Source organism: Salvelinus sp. IW2-2015, linkage group LG1, assembly GCF_002910315.2.
Source record: "Salvelinus sp. IW2-2015 linkage group LG1, ASM291031v2, whole genome shotgun sequence".
Taxonomy (NCBI): Eukaryota; Metazoa; Chordata; class Actinopteri; order Salmoniformes; family Salmonidae; genus Salvelinus; species Salvelinus sp. IW2-2015.
In genome coordinates this window covers 10,279,580-10,298,396 of record NC_036838.1, presented here as the reverse complement: position 1 = coordinate 10,298,396, position 18,817 = coordinate 10,279,580, and the positions used below count along the sequence as shown (strand labels likewise).

The following is an 18,817-nucleotide window of genomic DNA, read 5'->3' as shown; positions in this document are numbered from 1 at the left end:
CTAGTGATGTAGAGGTTAACCCAGGCCCTGTAGCCCCCAGTTCCACTCCTATTCCCAGGCGCTATCAATTGTTGACTAATGTAACCGTAAAAACCTTGGTTTCATGCATGTTAACATCAAAGCCTCCTCCCTAAGTTTGTTTTATTCACTGCTTTAGCACACTCCACCAACCCTGAAGTTAACCAATTAGGTTCAATGTTTGCCAGCTAACATTATGCTATAACTAGCAATGCAAAATGGCAATCTGTGAAAACATCGCTAACATTACACACAGTTCATACACAATGTTAGCTAGCTAGCTAGCCATCTAACGTCTAGCTAGCTAACAGGAAGCTTTAACTTGGGGTCTTTTGTTGAGACATAAACTAGCTAAACAATTAACTATAATCCCAAATCATAGAGTACTAGCAATACAAACCGATTGTCATAGCTAGCTAAAGTTAACCAAATAGGTTCAATGTCAGCTAGCAAGCCAGCCATCGAACTTCAGCTAGCTAGTTAGCTAACAGCAAGCTTTAACTTGCAATGAAAACAACTTTCTGACTAAATCAGAAACGTATAATAACAAACTGTAAGTAGACTCTCTTACCCGTATACATGGATGAAAGCTTCACGGCAGACTGCAACCCCTTTCATTAAATAAGACCTCCTGTGTCGTTTCCATTTTGTATGTACAGCTTGCTTGGTCCATTGTTGATGTGCAATGCCACAAGAATCATCTTAAGCTTTAGACCCCACCCAAACTCTGACCATTTTACTCGCCCTAGCAGAGCTGGTTAGGCTGTTTTCATGTTCTCCAGGAAATCTTCCACATTTTGGAAAAGTCACTGTAGTCATGACAGATTACTCTGATGACGAAGTAGTGGATGTAGGCTAACATCACCAGATTGCTGCTTTCAGTGTCACTTACAGCAGGTCTTTGTGCTGAATATTTTTGCTTATGAGTCACTTGACCAACAACATGGTAATTGCTTAATAATTTTTATTCTGAAAATATGTCTATGTACTGGTAGAAAAATGTACACACTCCAATCCAACTCATAAAAATGTACTTTTCTGACATGTTGCAGACTGTAGTTGTAATAACACATTTGTAAAAAGTTTTATTTTTGTATTTTTTTGTCAAAGTTATTTCAGAGATTGGCAGCACAACTGAAAAAAAGACGAACTGCAGACCCTTCCATTTCGATCACAACCATTGAAACCATTGACCTGACACTACCAGGAAGATCGATACCAAAGATTATTTATATATTGACAAGATATTGGACTGTCTGCTCAAACAATAGGCATACATGTCCGCAAAGTCAGAAGGGAACCTTCTATCCGATGAGAGGGCATTGTTAGGATTTATGTTTATGCACTATAGCCTGCTACCATATTGTATGAAGATGAATATTGCTTTGTTACACACACACACAAACAATACAGATGTATGTGTGTAAAGACTGACCAACATTGAGTGAAAGGCCATAAAAGCTGTGGTCAATCTGGAGAGGGGAGGGGTGCATATCTCTAGGCCAACCAGGGAGGTTAGGGCACTGATTAATACCAAATAAGGGACTGTTTGAGTGTAGAATCGGGGAAGAAACAAGACGGATCTAATCTACGCAACGACCAGATGCGGAATCTGGGAGAAAGGGACAGGCTGAGCAAAGTTTAAACCGCGCTCAGCCTCTACTGTGATAGGCCAACAGACGCGTTGGAACTACGTCATCGCGGTATAAGAACAGCTGTTTACGTACTTCCTGCCAGTTCCCTGTTCTACCCTGCGCGGAGATACAGCGAACCCGTATACAGTATACGAAAATTACATTTGCCATTAATTGTTTGCGTTAATTAAACATAATTAAAGAAAGTTAGCAGACCTTGCTTTTTATTTATCCTGATACCGGATTTGTTACACGCAGCGCTCCACAGCATATAAGCATTGGCTCAACTTATATCAGTACATTCGTAACAACCTGAACATTTAATATTGACCAAATTCGACACATTATACAAAAAATCCCCACTTGGTCTGCTTCTCGCGTAAAGATTTGGGACGGAGTCTGTCCTCTCGCTTTCCCTTTCCGCCAGTCGATACCATAGAGAATGATAGAAGCCTATAGTGTCCAAAAGGTCGTTTTAGCATGGGCGTCCACCTTGCTTCCGTCATTTTAAAGTAGTAAAAAAGTTGTCAACTGGGTGGGAATTCCTATGGGTTGTAGGCTCGGTGGCGCTGCCCATTTTTGTCAAAGACGCTCTAATAGCACAGATATAACGATGAGTCCTCTGTCTATATGCGCTGCCCATGTTGTCAATGACGCTATAATAGTACAATTATAACGATGAGTCCTTCATCTATCTCTATGGCCAATACACTGTCGAAATGCTTGCTGGGATACCTGTCATGGCTGCGTCCTGTGAAGGGTTGAAATGGATGTTTGATATCGCTGAACGTGTAATGCTTATGGGATTGAAAACCACATTAACAATGTGGTGAAACGGGGTAGCCTAAATCACAAGGTGAGTTCCTCGGATTTGTGTTATTGCTAGTGGGTAGCTAGCTACACAAAATCATGGCATCTAGCTAACCCCAAAATGACTCCAGTTAGAGTTGGCTAACTTACTATGAAGTGCAGTGAACTGTAGTGTTTTGGACACTGTCGCCACAGAGTTTGACAACCATATTTGCAGTCTCTGTTAACTGCAGTGTAACAGAACAATTTTGTACGGGCGTGGCTAAAGTGCGTCAAGGTTTGATTGGCCAGATAACCCGGTTCAAGTTTCCCATTTCCTCCATCTTTGAAGTGGGTGCAACAACATAAGCTGTGCTAAGGTCAACCACGTCTGTTGCGTTTCAGGTTCTTTTTTTCTAGTGTCTTCAGGCATTCTATAAATCTTTGCAGCCTGACTGTAATAAAGACAATCTGGAACTCGATTTTATAATCCTAGCTCGATATTTTTTTCAAATGTTATTTGTTCCTTATTAAACTAAATGGGCAAATTAGCTTCCCAGAAGATACTGACCCTACCGTTACACTTGTTTACACTGAGCTGCACTGGAGTCAGAACGCAATCATGGTTACATTAAGACACAGTGGAGTCAGCGTGAGATATTTGTCAGAAAACATACCTCAATGCAAGGCTGGAATATGTCACTGTACTTCAAATTTGATCTTTATCCGCACTGCTCCACCGAGAAGTTTGAAATACTGCAAATTTTCCTGGAAAACTGCCCCTTTCGTCATCATGTTAGTTAATAGTAGCCACTGCTGCCATTTTGGAATGGCAGTGTTAGCCAGTATGCAAAGTTGATAATCATGTAATAATAAGGAATTCCCTTTGACCACGGCCACAAATTGGGGGAAAACAAACATTATTTCCAAATGACCCACATTGTAAAAGAGCCAACTTCGTGTTGATTTTTATGTTATACAGAAATAACAAAACATGGTGAAAACCTATGGTTTGTAATGCTCCCACGTAGGGAAATAGAGGCACGGTGGCTTCAGGTTTTTCGATGTGGGAAATGTAGGGACCCACAGGCCCTGTTTCATGACGTTGCTAGCAAACCGCATGGCAAATGGTAGTTGCAGAGCCCCGTAGTTAACCTACTGTACAGCACGACTGCAGATGCCAATGTGAAATTAAAATAACAATTCTGTTTTTTTTAGCACTGAAATGAATCGGGCGACCTCCCTGATAAGGAGGGTGAGACTGATAACCCATACCGACCCTACACTGGTTGCAAACTACCTCCCTTTCCCTATATTTGCTCCAGCTTGGACCCCTGCACCTCCACTGACCTGCCACCATGCCAGATTCCTTGCTACTAAGCAGGTGAGACATAGGGGCAAGTTTTAAGTTGAAGAAAAACATATTCAGACCCCTTGACTTTTTCCACATTTTGTTACGTTACAGCCTTATTCTAAAATTGTAATTGTTTCCTCATCAATCTACACACAATCCACAATTGGATTTGAGGAATGTTTATAAAAACAGAAATACCTTATTTACATAACTATTCAGACCCTTTGCTATGACACTCGAAATTGAGCTCAGGTGCATCCTGTTTCCATCGATCATCCTTGAGATGTTTATACAACTTGATTCGATTGATTGGACATGATTTGGAAAGGTACACACCTGTCTATATAAGGTCCCACAGTTGACAGTGCATGTCAGAGCAAAACCAAGCCATGAGGTTGAAGGAATTGCCGTAAAGCTCCGAGACAGGATTGTGTCGAGGCACAGATCTGGGGAATTGAAGGTCCCCAAGAACACAGTGGCCTCCATCATTCTTAAATGCAAGAAGTTTGGAACCACCAAGACTCTTCCTAGAGCTGGTCGCCCGGCCAAACGGCAATCGGGGGAGAAGGGTCTTGGTCAGGGAGGTGACCAAGTACCCAATGGTCACTGACAGAGCTCCAGTTCCTCTGTGGAGATGGGAGAACCTTCCAGAAGGACAACCATCTCTGCTGCACTCCACCAACCAGGTCTTTGGTAGAGTGGCCAGACGGAAGCCACTCCTCAGTAAAAGGCATATGACAGCCCGCTTGGTTTGCCAAAAGGCACCTAAAGGACTCTGACCATGAGAAACAATATTCTCTGGTTTGTTGAAAGCAAGATTGAACTCTCTGGCCTGAATGCCAAGCGTTACATCTGGAGGAAACCTGGCACCATCCCTACAGTGAAGCATTGTGGTGGCAGCATCGTGCTGTGGGGATGTTTTTCAGCGACAAGAACTGGGAGACTGCTCTGTTCATCTTTTCATCGATCCTGACTAAAGTACAGAGAGGTCCTTGATAAAAACCTGCTCAGGACCTCAGACTGGGGCAAAGTTTCACCTTCCAACAGGACAACAACCCTAAGCACACAGCCAAGACAATGCAGGAGTGGCTTCGGGACAAGTCTTGAATGTCCTTTAGTGGCCCAGCCAGAACCCGGACTTCAACCCAATCTAACATCTCTGGAGAGACCTGAAAGTAGCTGAGCAGCGACGCTCCCTATCCAACCTGACCGGGTTTGAGAGGATCTGCAGAGAAGAATGGGAGAAAATCCCAAAGTAAAGGTGTGCCAAGCTTGTAGCGTCATTCCCAAGAAGACTCGAGGCTGTAATTGCTGCTGAAGGGTCTTCAACAGAGTACTGAGTTAAGGGTCTGAATACTTATGTTAATGTCATATTTAAGTGTGTGGATTGATGATGGAAAAAAACAATACATTTTAGAATAAGGCTGTCACGTAACAAAATGTGGAAAAAGTCAAGGTCTGAATATTTTCCTACTGCACTGTAAATGCAAATGATAAGAAATGTAATAGGCCTTGATCTCTATTGAAAATAGAGATCATGTGGTTGTGGTCTTTCCTTATGCGTTTAGATCCATTAACATTTTCTTTCATGTCTTTTTTCTCTAGGGTAAAGGCCATAGTAAAGTTCAGAAAGTCAAACCGAAGCAGGACAAACAGGAAGTAGAAATAAAGCAGAAGATGACTGTGTCTGCACTGGCTGAAGCTATGAACAAAGACTTTGGTAAGGCTGATTTAATTTAATGTATAATCATTCAATAGTCTTTAAAGTTATTTATTTTACTGAATTATGGTATGGAGTATTGAGTGTGTTCCAAGATGATTAAAACTTGTCCAATAAGAAACGCTTGTTTTCGTTTTCCATTCCAAAATGTTTCGCTACGGTGTACACTAATGAATACAACGCAGGTCTGATGTGTAGTACTGATTTGAACAGCGTACCATTTATTCCACAGATCATGTCTTTGAGGCTCTGATCAACACCTCAGTGGACCTGGATTCCCTAGAGCCCCACTCTGTTCTGGAGGAGCAGTGGATCAAGGAGGTTGTGAAGAGGTCTGGGATGAAGTACAAGTGGGCCAAGCTGGTGGAGTCCAAAGAGCGTGAGAACAAAGACACTCAGAGAAGGTACAAGACCTGTCTTGTCGGCGGATTGTTAGAAGGGTGGTTAATAGAGTATTTTGGTTGACAGAGGCCCCGACACCATCAGCAAGATGTTGGACATTTCAAAACAACAGGACAACCACTTGAGAATTGGTTGTTGGCCGTCTGTAGGCGTTAGGGTAGAAAGGGCTCAGTACCATCCATGTACTGACATTCCCATTCAAGCTCAAACCTGGATAAAACCCAAGTTTTACCCAAGTTTTACCACCTGAATATTAACTTTTTTTATTTTCACATGAATGAACATACAAAATAGAAACAGAAGTTGAATCTGAATGTAAATCAATGTTTATTCTAGAGCTCCACCAGATCCGGCCGTCCTGGTGTCTCGTCCTCCGGTCGTCACCATAATGGGCCACGTAGATCACGGAAAGACCACTCTGCTGGACAGCCTTAGGAAGAGCCAGGTGGCTGCGGGGGAAGCAGGCGGCATCACCCAGCACATTGGGGCCTTCCTGGGTAGGGAAACACCTAGACTCCACAAGAAGTGTTGTTTTTTTTTGTGTAATGTTTAGTGATCATAAAACTAGCTGCTAGTAGTAGTGAATCTTACAGAATCTAGCTGAATGAATCAAGGGAATCATATTAATATTGTATGAAAATGTTGATTAACACCGGCAGCTCCCCTCAGACCTGTCCCCCATATCCACTCTTTGCTTGAGGCTTGAGACCACCTGTCGATGCAGATCATTGAAAGGCTAAACTGTAAATGTTCTTTCTCAACCTGGTGCTATAATGCCTCATAGCAATAAATATTTTGAATATACCAAACTTCTCAGTGAGGTTAGATTTATCTTCACAGATTTCAGAAGGTTCCATCCTGATTTCTCTCTGCAGTTCAACTTCCTTCGGGGGAAAAGATCACGTTCTTGGACACCCCAGGGCACGCAGCCTTCTCCGCCATGAGGGCCCGTGGAGCTTTGGCCACAGACATTGTCATCCTGGTTGTTGCTGCAGATGACGGGGTCATGAAGCAGACGATTGAATCCATCCTACATGCCAAAAAAGCCCAAGGTACTGTCATTTCATGTTGGTATTTCTCTGCGACTATACCACATTTTGGGCAACATCTTTGAGGGACATTAATATTTTTTATAGATTAAATAACCCTAACTGTAACTTGAAGGCATTCAATCCAAACTGCAGCTGGCGATAGCATCATGTACAACACATATTCCTGCTGTTCACTTTAAATCTATATACACTGAACAAAAATATAACCGCAACATGTAAAGTTTGACCCATGTTTCATGAGCTGAAATAAAAGATCCCAAAAATGTTCCATGCGCACAAAAAACATTTCTCTCAACTTTTGTACACAAATGTGTTTACATCCCTGTTAGTGAGCTCCTTTGCCAAGATATTCCATCCACCTGACAGGTGTGGCATATCAAGACGCTGATTACACAGGTGCACCTTGTGCTGAGGACAACAAAAGACCACTCGGAAATGTGCCGTTTTGTCACACAACACGATGTCTCAAATTTTGAGGGTGCGTGCAATTGGCATGCTGACTGCAGGAATGTCCACCTGTGCTGTTACCGGGTAATTGAATGTGCATTTCTCTACCATAAGCCGCCCCCAATGTCGTTTTAGAGAATTTGGCAGTACGTCCGACCGGCCTCACAACCACAGACCACGTGTATGGCTTCCTGTGGGCGACGTCAACGTTGTGAATAGAGTGCCCCATGGTGGCGGTGGGGTTATGGTATGGGCAGGCATAAGCTACAGACAATGAACACAATTGCATTTTATCGATGGCAATTTGAATGCACAGAGATACCGTGGCGATGTCCTGAGGCCCATTGTCGTCCCATTCATCCGCCACCATTACCTCATGTTTCAGTATGATAATGCACAGTCCCATGTCGCAAGGATCTGTACACAATTCCTGGAAGCTGAAAATGTCCCAGTTCTTTCATGACCTGCATACTCACCAGACATATCACTCGTTGAGCATGTTTGGGATGCTCTTGATCGACGTGTACGACGGCGCGTTCCACTTCCCGCCAATATCCAGCGACTTCGTACAGCCATTGAAGAGGAGTGGGACAATATTCCACTGGCCACAATCAACAGCCTGATCAACTCTGTGAAGGTGTCGTGCTGCATGACGCAAATGGTGGTCACACCAGATACTGACTGGTTTTCTGATCCACACCCCTAACCTTTTTCTTTTTTTTGTCTTTTTTTTAGGGTATCTGGGCCAACAGATGCATGTCTGTATTCGCAGTCATGTAAAATCCATAGATTAGGACCTAATGAATTTCAATTGACTGATTTCCTTCTATGAACTGTAACTCAGTAAAATCTTTGAAATTGTTACATATTGTGTTTTTTATATTTTTGTTCAGTATAAATCATCACTGCCTTTTCATGGCTAACGAGACATAACATTGTTGATCTGATCAAGGCTCCCAATGAGCTCATTTAATGACAGTTCATTATTGTATGACTTTTATGTACCTGAATAGTAAAATTTGTGTTTTTTTTTTGTGTATCTGCAGTACCAATCATTGTGGCAGTGAACAAGTGTGACAAGCATCAAGCTGACCCAGCGCGTGTGAAGCAGGAACTACTATCCCATGATGTGGTATGCGAGGAGTATGGAGGAGAGGTTCAGGCTATCCGCGTTTCTGCCCTTAAGGTGAGTTCCTCATCCGTAGGAAGGAGGTTTACTTTTTTAATATGTCATTGAATATATAAAATGGACTCATTTATTACAGCAGACCAGGTGGGAAACAAAATGTCAGACATTTAGCAAGCCTAATGTGTGTGTGTGTGTATGCATATGTTTGTTTGTTAATTGGATTCTGCCCCTTGTCTCATCTTGGGGGTTGTGACAGTCCCACAAACATGGTTCAGCCTTAATACAAGCACTACTGCCCACTTAAGTCATTTCCGTCTGTTTGTGTCCGTCAATAGTTGTCTAAATGTGGATAAAAAATGTATGGATAAAAAATGTCTGGCCCCAGCCTAATTCACCTATTTGTGCAAGTCGGGGCATAATGCCAAAGCCATGAAATTAAAGAACAACAATATGATTCCATAGGGGGACAATCTGATGGAGCTGGCAGAGGCCACGGTGACCCTGGCGGAGGTGATGGAGCTGAAGGGTGACCCGACAGGCCTAGTGGAGGGCACCATTATCGAGAGCCGCTCGGATAAGGGCAAGGGGTGGGTCTCCCCATGGCACAGCCACGGATTGAAGCACGAGCTTAAGCATGGTTGTTGGAATGGTTGCACCAAGCCTTCTAGTTTGATTTAATCAGGTTACAAAACTGCCAAGATTCACACAAAATCACAACCTAAAAGCATTATATTGTCAAATGCATATAGTCCATTACAATATGAGTGAAATTATTGGAGTAACGGAAATGAAAAATAGCTTTGGTAAACATTTAAGATGTTTAAACTATTTTTAAATGAATGTCAGTTCAATAAGATGCTGCTTACAAATACATTTTTACAAATGATTTCCTGTTTTGCAGGCCAGTTACGACAGCAATTGTCCAGCGAGGCACGTTAAAAAAGGGCTGCACTTTGGTTGCAGGGAAGACATGGGCCAAGGTGCGCTTCTTGTTTGACGAGAACAACTGCATAGTGAAGGAGGCTGGGCCGGGCACTGCTGTGGAGATAGTGGGGTGGAAGGAGCTCCCCTCTGCCGGCGAGGATATCCTGGAAGTAGAGTCTGAGGTAATCTCTCCTGGACAGACATAACATAAATGTAACGTCTGTCCTAGGACAGTGAGATGAGGAATAATTTTTCCGGTGCACCTATTTACGGTGTACCTCTTCCCCAGAACCTTATCCAGTAGCCAGCGTTTCGGCAAGATTTTGGTTGTGTGTTGCCGAGATTAAGTCTGAGGTGACATATATTGCATTATTAGAAGAGTAGAGGAATTCTAAAGCCTGTGTGATTCAGCCAACTCCAAATTTGGTAGTCATACAAGCCAGCCTCAAAGCAATAGCTGGATGTTTTATTTATTCATGAGAATGAGGAGTAATACAGTTGGAATAGGCCTTATCTGATTCATTAATTGTCTTCAGCCACGATCCAATACCATGCATTGTTGATGTGTCACGTATGCAGCCGCCCAAGTCAATCCTTGTGTTGACTACTCCCACTTCAATTTGCAGTGAAGATTGTTTAAAAACGGCTTGTTTGGATCCTGGATGCTGATTGGACAAACAGCGTTCCATGCCGCGCTGTATTGGCCGTCACAGGTGCACTATAGATACACACGGCGAGGCGTGGCTTAGTGTGACCACGCCCCAGAGCAGAGTACTCCCATGTAATTAGCCTAACTTTGCCGTCAACCTAAGCAAACTACTGACACTTTTTGGTAGTTTCATTTATAAAGCCCTTTTTTACATCAGCTGATATCTCAAAGTGCTGTACAGAAACCCAGCCTAAAACCCCAAACAGCAAGCAATGCAGGTGTAGAAGCACGGTGGCTAGGAAAAACTCCCTAGAAAGGCCAGAACCTAGGAAGAAACCAGGCTATGAGGGGTGGTCAATCCTCTTCTGGCTATGCCGGGTGGAGATTATAACAGAAAATGGCCAAGATGTTCAAATGTTCATAGATGACCAGCAGGGTCAAATAATAATAATCACAGTGGTTGTCGAGGGTGCAACAGGTCAGCACCTCAGGAGTAAATGTCAGTTGGCTTTTCATAGCCGATCATTCAGAGTATCTCTACCGCTCCTGCTGTCTCTAGAGAGTTGAAAACAGCAGGTCTGGGACTGGTAGCACATCCGGTGAACAGGTCAGGGTTACATAGCCGCAGGCAGAACAGTTGAAACTGGAGCTGCAGCACGGCCAGGTGGACTGGGGACAGCAAGTAGTCATCAGGCCAGGTAGTCCTGAGGCATGGTGCTAGGGCTCAGGTCCTCCAAGAGAGAGCATACTTAAATTCACACCGGATAAGACAGGAGAAATACTCCAGATATAACAGACTGACCCTAGCCCCCCGACACAAACTACTGCAGCATAAATACTGGAGGCTGAGACAGGAGGGGTCGGGAGACACTGTGGCCCCATCCGACGATACCCCTGGACAGGGCCAAACAGGCAGGGTATAACCCCAAAGCACAGCCCCCACACCACTAGAGGGATATATTCAATCACCAACTTACCATCCTGAGACAAGGCCGAGTATAGCCCACAAAGATCTCCGCCATGGCACAACCCAAGGTGGGGCGCCAACCCGGACAGGAAGATCACGTCAGTGACTCAACCCACTCAAGTGACGCACCCCTCCCAGGGAGGGCATGGCAGAGCACCAGTAAGCCAGTGACTCAGCCCCTGTAATAGGGTTAGAGGCAGAGAATCCCAGTGGAGAGAGGAGAACCGGCCAGGCGAAGACAGCAAGGGCGGTTTGTTGCTCCAGTGCCTTTCCGTTCACCCTCACACTCCTTCGCCAGATTACACTCAATCATAGGACCTACTGAAGAGATGAGTCTTCAGTAAAGACTTAAAGGTTGAGACAGAGTCTGCGTCTCTCAGATGGGTAGGTAGACCGTTCCATAAAAATTGAGCTCTATAGGAGAAAGCCCTGCCTCCATCTGTTTGCTTAGAAATTCTAGGGACAGTAAGGAGGCCAGTGTCTTGTGACCATAGCGTATGTGTAGGTATGTACGTCAGGACCAAATCGGAAAGATAGGTAGGAGCAAGCCCATGTAATGTTTTGTATGTTAGCAGTAAAACCTTGAAATCAGCCCTTGCCTTAACAGGAGGCCAGTGTAGAGAGGCTAGCACTGGAGTAATATGATCACATTTTTTGGTTCTGGTCAAGATTCTAGCGGCCGTGTTTAGCACTAACTCAAGTTTATTTAGTGCTTTATCCGGGTAGCCGGAAAGTAGAGCATTGCAGTAGTCTAACCTAGAAGTGACAAAAGCATGGATTAGTTTTTCTGCATCATTTTTGGACAAGGTTTCAGATTTTTGCAATGTTACGTAGATGGAAAAAAGCTGTCCTTGAAACAGTCTTGATATGTTCGTCAAAAGAGAGATCATGGTCCAGAGTAACGTATTGTCTTTCCTTACTTATTACTGGTAATGCCCCAATTCAGACTTACAAGCGTTGCATGCATATCTGACCATAGTCACTTTTGAGCTCTGAGTTATGTTTTTGTCTCATCTGTTAATATATCTGTTGTGACACCATATTACCCCATTCTATCGATCTTTATCCACTCAACTATAGAAAAGAGCAAGGGAGGTGGTGGACTGGCGGTGCTACCAGGAGGAACAGGACAAACTGAAGGAGGACATGCAAGCCATTGAGGTAAAGCAACGGGAGCACCAAGAGAGCTACAAGAAGGAGCGAGAGCCCCTGGCCCACCTCAGCTGGAGGCAAAGGAAGTCTGCTCTGTACAAGGCCAACAAAAAGCTCATGGCCATGCGGCCCAGTGAGAAGTTGGAGTCCCAAGAGCTCTCCCTACCACTCATTGTCAAAGGTGACTAGATCAATTAATTAATCTGAATAACTCAATGACATGGCTAGACAATTCAATTACAGAACAGAAATGCTCCTAATTAAAGTCATATTTCAATATTTATATTAAATACATCATGAAATAACTCAAATATAAAAATAATCCATGAATAATATAACAAAGCATATGCCATTTCATACCGACTTGTCTTTTGTCACTGCAGGTGATGTGGATGGCTCTGTCGAGGCTATCCTGAACATCTTGGAGAGCTACGATGCGCATAGCCAGTGCCAGATGGAGGTGGTCCACTTTGGCATCGGAGATGTTTCCGAGAACGATCTCAACCTGGCCGAGACCTTCTCAGGTGCATCCTCTACACATCACACCATGTCATTGAAAAGGGAGATGTTTGGTCTCAATAGAAGACTAAAATGCCAGCATCACTGCTGTAGTTAGAATGCCCCATGAGTACATTCTGTCTAATAATTATTATCCAATACTCAACTTAAAACACATCTGGTTTACTTTCACTTCAACAGACTTTCTTTGTAATGATTTTAACCCTTTACACTCATGAGAATTGGCCTATATGGATGTTTCTTACAGAATACATTTGAATGGTATAACCATGATGGCAATTGAAAGGGAACAGTTTGGTGATTATTGGGAAATTATTAGACCAAAGTTTAGGACATAATAATTCACCTGACAAAAGACTGAATCCAAACATTACACTGTTGATTGTATGTGTATTTTACATTTACTGTACTTTTCACAGCATTAGCCAATAACGAAATCTGATATAACTGAATATCTGCAATAACTGAATATATTCAGTAACATAATAAGAATATTAATTTAAATGGTGGAGTAGGTGCAACATAAGACAATAAAATGACAAAGGTTAGAGTGAGAGGACTAACTGGTGTCTCCGACGTGACCACACACTTCTCCAAAGTAATTTCAATGCACTTCCATGACATTGAGCTCTCCTAGCTGTGCCGTTGAAGATCTAGAGCAAGCATACTTGTTTTGTTTGGAACACAACCCTGCAATCACACAATTACTGTTGTTTACACAATCCAAAAACGGACCATTTTTAAATCGCCGAAAGCAAACATGACTAGCTAAGGTATGAAATACAATCTTACAGTGGTTAGACTTTCACAAGGCAGTTCAGAGAAACATAACCTAATTTTGGTGCGCGTAGAAAGGAGTCTTGAGTGCTGTCAGGTGTGTGTTCCGCAGCAAATTTTCTTCACAATAAACAAACAGGCTCATTCTGTTCAGAACAACCCAGGGTATGACGCCATGTAATCTTCTAACTACATCAAACATGGTGATCATAAATATATATGACATGAGTTTTATGATATGGAAATGTGAAGTGCACATTTGGACTCCATTGGAGGGATGGGGGCAACTTCTTGTCACGTGCAGTGCTCATGTTCAGAATGGCTGTCAGTCAAAACCAATACAGCGCTGTGAAGCCTGAGCCCTGACGTCATTTATAATATTTTACTGTACAGCCACTCCGTTCCAATTTAGGCGCTTCTCAGTACCCAAATGTGCCATTTTTCAACCCGTCTACGGGTACAAGTTTTTAAAGGGCTATGTTTTAACCAGTTAAATATAATCAAAATATTATTTCCCTCACATTCCATTGTTTAATGTCCCTTCAAGCATGTGCTCTTGTATCCCCTCGATCTGTCTGCTTACCTGTTATATAAGTGTTTTATTATATCCCCTATATTTACACTTTTGAAAATGAAAAATAAGTCTTATTATTAGTAAACTAATGTTTTAAGACCTTTTTTACTTTATGTTGACAAATGTTTTGTTTATTGTTATAGTAACACTTGCTATTTCTTCCCATGACCAGGCACCATATACGGCTTCAATGTGGGTGTCAATAAGTCCATTCAGCAGATGGCCACTAAGAAAGGCATCATACTAAAGATGCACAAAGTTATCTACAAACTCATCGACGACCTAAAGGACGAGCTGAGCAGTAAACTCCCTCCTTCTGTAAAGGAGAATGTGATTGGTGTGTGTGTGGTATTTTAATTTAATAAATCAGGATAGTCAACACAGGAAATTGTTACCGAGTGTTCTTGGGAGTCCTGGGATACATCGAAATCAATAAACATACACATGACATAGTAATTGTCAAAAATGACATACTGTAGTGGTCAAATAAATTGGCACTTTTGCAATGGAGCAGAATATTCAGTTCTCTTTCAAAACATGTCATATGGCTATTTTTACTGTGTAGGCACCTGCAACTCACACAGGTGAGGTAAATTATACCGTTAACAAGAATAATTTAAGTCTCCAACCAGATTAATTTGAATTCTGAGTAATTCAGTTCAGGGGAAAAAAATCTTCTTTGAATTGAAAAATAAATTCTGTAACTTTTTGGCGATCCTATGCAGTTGTAAGTCAAACACATACACGTGGGAACACAAAGTTTTCCCCATTTCAACTTATTTTAGAAGAAATAGTGAATCATGCAAGGATGTCTATTTGACCGCAATCAAAAATGTATTCCTGTATATCGGTAGTGTTAGTTGCTTTGTTTGCTGGTTTGCATGCTGTTTAAAAACACTGGATAACTGTCTTTTCACTGAACTGGGAATAGACTGTGCTAGAAACCCTAATGTATTGTTTGAATCTCACAACGTTTGGGTTACTGTTTTGAATCCCAGTTCTGACGGGTGGGGAAAAAAGAGATAAAAATCTGGTGGTAGTGATCTTAACTTAACCCCCTAAACTGGTCATTGAGCGCTGCATTGTGGCTGCCCTCTGCTCCAGCCTCTTCAACCTAATGTGTGTTTGTGTAGCGGAGGGGTTAGGTACAGCCGAAGACCGATTTCTGTCTCGTCTGGATTAAAAGTATTTTTCTTCGTCTTCTCTTTCCAGGAGAGGCATCTGTCCTGGCCATGTTTGACGTGACCGTTGGGAAGAAGAAAGTGTCCGTCGCCGGCTGTAGAGTTCAGAAAGGTCAGCTAGATAGAAAGATGAAGTTCCGACTGGTCCGAGGCCAAGACGTCATCTGGGAGGGTAAGCAAGATAGTGTGAAGACCTACTACCATACCGAATAGCTAAAGGGCATGTCACTCATCAGGGATCCTTATTGAGGTTCAATATCTAGCTGATACTTTTAAATACATTTAAAAAAAGGAGATACCAACACCTCTGGTTCCATGGTTGCCATGGCACTAGCCTAGGCAGAGAGCTCTGTAAATATTGTACATATGTTTATTATTGAAGTTTTTTTTGTGTGCATTTTTTAAATGTATTTTTGGACGTTTTGGCTGCTCTAGGGTTTGATCACTATATCCTGTGGACTCTCAGACTTGCAGGATTGTGATAAAGTCAATATTTGGGCTTGTTAGCTAGCTAGCTTGCTGTTTGGATTAAAATGTGACTTTTTGTTTAATCTGTTTGGAAGTATTACACCAAGGATTGGATGCTGTGTCCAGAGGTAGCTGAGGAAGTTCAGGGAATGCGCCTAACCACTGCCAAGATGTGGTGGCTTTTCATGCGTTTTTCAGACCTAATACTTTGTCTCCATTTCTATTTTTTGTCTGTTTTACTTTTTATGCGCTTTGAGATTCTTTGTAAAGCACTATACAAGTTCCAAAATATATGAATTATTATTAGATCTGTAACCCAAGTATGCCTAGTAGGCTAGGTCTACTGTGTAGCTTATGTTTGTAAATTTTTTGAGCCATTTATTTAAGAGGACCACAATGGTAATACGTTTTTTGTCCTCGAGTTTAAAAGCATTATCCACATGTGTGGTTGTATTGTGTTTTAAATGATCAAATCTATCTAACCTTTTCCTTTATGAAATAGGATTTTATCTAAATGAGCACCTCATTCCATAGAAGCCTTTTAGGAGCGTCTGCATATCTAAACTATACTTTCAAATACATATTTTTAAGTATGTGAAATGCTGTATTTACTATCAATGCTCCATACTGGTAATTAGTCAAACCGGTTGCTTGGTGTATACAGATAATGTTGTGTGATAAACCTGTGGCTTATTTTGTATGTACTCTGACGACGGGTCACCCTTATTCTTGAGTCAGTCACAAATACATTTGGTGAAAGTTGGTTTCTTATTCTTGATTGAGTGAAAACTGTGTGTGGTGTCTTGTATTACCTGCAGGCTCCTTGACAGCACTGAAGCACCACAAAGATGATGTCCAGATGGTGAAGACAGGGATGGAGTGTGGCCTCTCTGTGGATCAGGACATCGAGTTTAGACCGGGAGATGAAATATTGTGCTACGAAGAGACTGAGACTAGGCAAACAATTTCCTGGGATCCAGGATTTTAGGACGTGCTATAGATATTGGCCTCATCAGGTGAACAATCCATGATCTGAATTGAAGGAGTATTATTTATGCTAGAGACGGTTGAGCATTCCAAGACTTTGCATTTACATGTAAAATTGTGAATGTCAAGACTAATTGAATTTGAGGTGTTATACTGACTACTCTGCTTGATGTAATAAAATTGTTTCTAGTAAGATAAAAAAAAAATCAAGTGATATGAGAGTGCAGTACTCATATCTGTTCCAGCAGCGGCTTTATTTGTGTAATACAATTGGACAGATTTTCTTTGCTTTGGGCTCACTGATTTTGAGTTAATATTCTATAAGAGGAACAGGAGCTCAAGCAGTGGAAAATGAGGTGCTGGTACTCAGCTCCAGTGAGCTCCTGCTCAAGTCAAGCACTATATATATACAGCATATCATTTTCCAAGAGACAAGTGTAAATCTGTATTACAATAAAACATTTAATAATAATGTGCATATCATTTTCAAGGTAATAAATATGCTGTTATGTTGAGAAGTTATGCACGCGCTACATGTAGCAGGGCCTCACTCCAATCACATCTCTCAGCTGTCTGTGTTTCTGGCCAGTTTTTTTAGCTCCTAAAAAAATACACAACTGTAGAGTCAAAATGTGCCAGCATCCCTGTGGAACGCTTTCGACACTTTGTAGAGTCCATGCCCTGTTTCGCCCTTGTTAAAATAAAAAAATAAAAAAACCTGCAGCAGGTTGGCTAGTGAAACGCACACTCGGCACTCTGATTAGACCAGCAAGTTGTCAATCAACACACGTCGGGTGAGCTAGCTGATTTGCTGTACAGCTATAGGATCGCGTGCAGCGCAATCTTCAAATTGTAGGAAGAGGGGATTGCCATAAATAAATACGCAGCTCCAAAAATTGGTCCCGGCGGGAGCGCAGGACACTGTGTTAGCTTAGCCAGCTAGTCCTAAGGAGGACTCCGTGTCCGTCGCTCCCGTCTGTCAGGAACGATTTTCTCCTGAACACAGCAGGCAGGAGCGACACTGTGTGCTAGCTAGTTAGCACATGATGTCGCTAGCTAGTTAGTTTGCTAGCACAACGTGTTGCCCCACCCTCCCACCTGCTGTGCTAGCGTAAGGAGGGGATGACCCATAGACAGTGTTATTCGCCCCCCTGTCTGTTGGGCACTGTTTTTCCACAGTTCTGTTAACGACGGTGAGGGCAGGCGGGAGCGAAGGACACTGTCTACCGGTATCGCTCCTGCTAGCTAGCAAGAATGACTGGTAGGTGGGGACGAAACAATTCAGATAATACTTTTATTGTCCGTTTGACCCACATTCAAAAGCGTCACAAAAGCATGATCCAAAGATTAGGCAGAGACTCATTGAAAGTATAATAGTTGGGCCAAATTGAACCTCAAAATGTCATGGATGAGGAGGACAAGAGATCTCTTACCATTAAGGCCTGGCTGGAAAACAGACAGTCCCTCAGAGATTTTTGAATAAGGACTCTTACCTTCTTAGTTGTGGCCAGAGGGATGTTTGGGTCTTAGCCGAGTGAAAAGGGTCAAGAAGTCAGGTTGCTCTCATCTGGGTCACGGCACCAAATGTTGTTCACACTCGTCATGTGACCTTGTATTGAAGGCTGAGCTTCTTCAAATTACTAAGATATTGCATTATTAGAGTGCTATCTGAAAGCTGCTTATAACAAATTGCCATTCACCATACTGTCAACACTCATTAAATGTGACCTCAACTGATAGATCCTGTCTTTGTTACTTTCACTAGTCTCCATATCTGTTTCCTTCAATTCAGATCCATCTACTCTTTTCAATAGGAAAGCCCTCTCAATCACTACTGCTAATACACACAGATCACTTTCAAACAATGTTCTGCTTTTACCCCTATTGTACCAAGAGCTACAAACAAACAAAACATGATAATTTCTGTTCACCTGGATGCCGCTGTCCCCTTTTCCCCTTTTACTTTCTCCTTATTGGAAGTCATTGTCTGTATTTTAGTCTACCCTAACAATGTTACTGTATATATTTATGACCAATTTCACTTTATTCTTCACACTCATTGAAAGTCTAATAT

General features: G+C 42.3%; 1 protein-coding gene across 1 annotated transcript; it reads left to right on the top strand.

Moving 5' to 3' along the window:
* The first annotated feature begins 1,759 nt into the window (after positions 1-1,759).
* mtif2 (mitochondrial translational initiation factor 2) lies at positions 1,760-17,226 on the top strand. The gene is made up of 14 exons (XM_023983057.2): positions 1,760-2,508; positions 3,660-3,825; positions 5,401-5,515; positions 5,748-5,919; positions 6,254-6,414; positions 6,793-6,969; positions 8,463-8,602; positions 9,008-9,132; positions 9,447-9,651; positions 12,166-12,418; positions 12,621-12,761; positions 14,280-14,444; positions 15,320-15,460; positions 16,575-17,226. Exons 2-14 carry the CDS (start codon positions 3,667-3,669, stop codon positions 16,742-16,744), a joined length of 2,124 nt encoding a protein of 707 aa, XP_023838825.1. The 5' UTR covers positions 1,760-2,508; positions 3,660-3,666; the 3' UTR covers positions 16,745-17,226.
* The last annotated feature ends 1,591 nt before the right edge of the window (positions 17,227-18,817 follow it).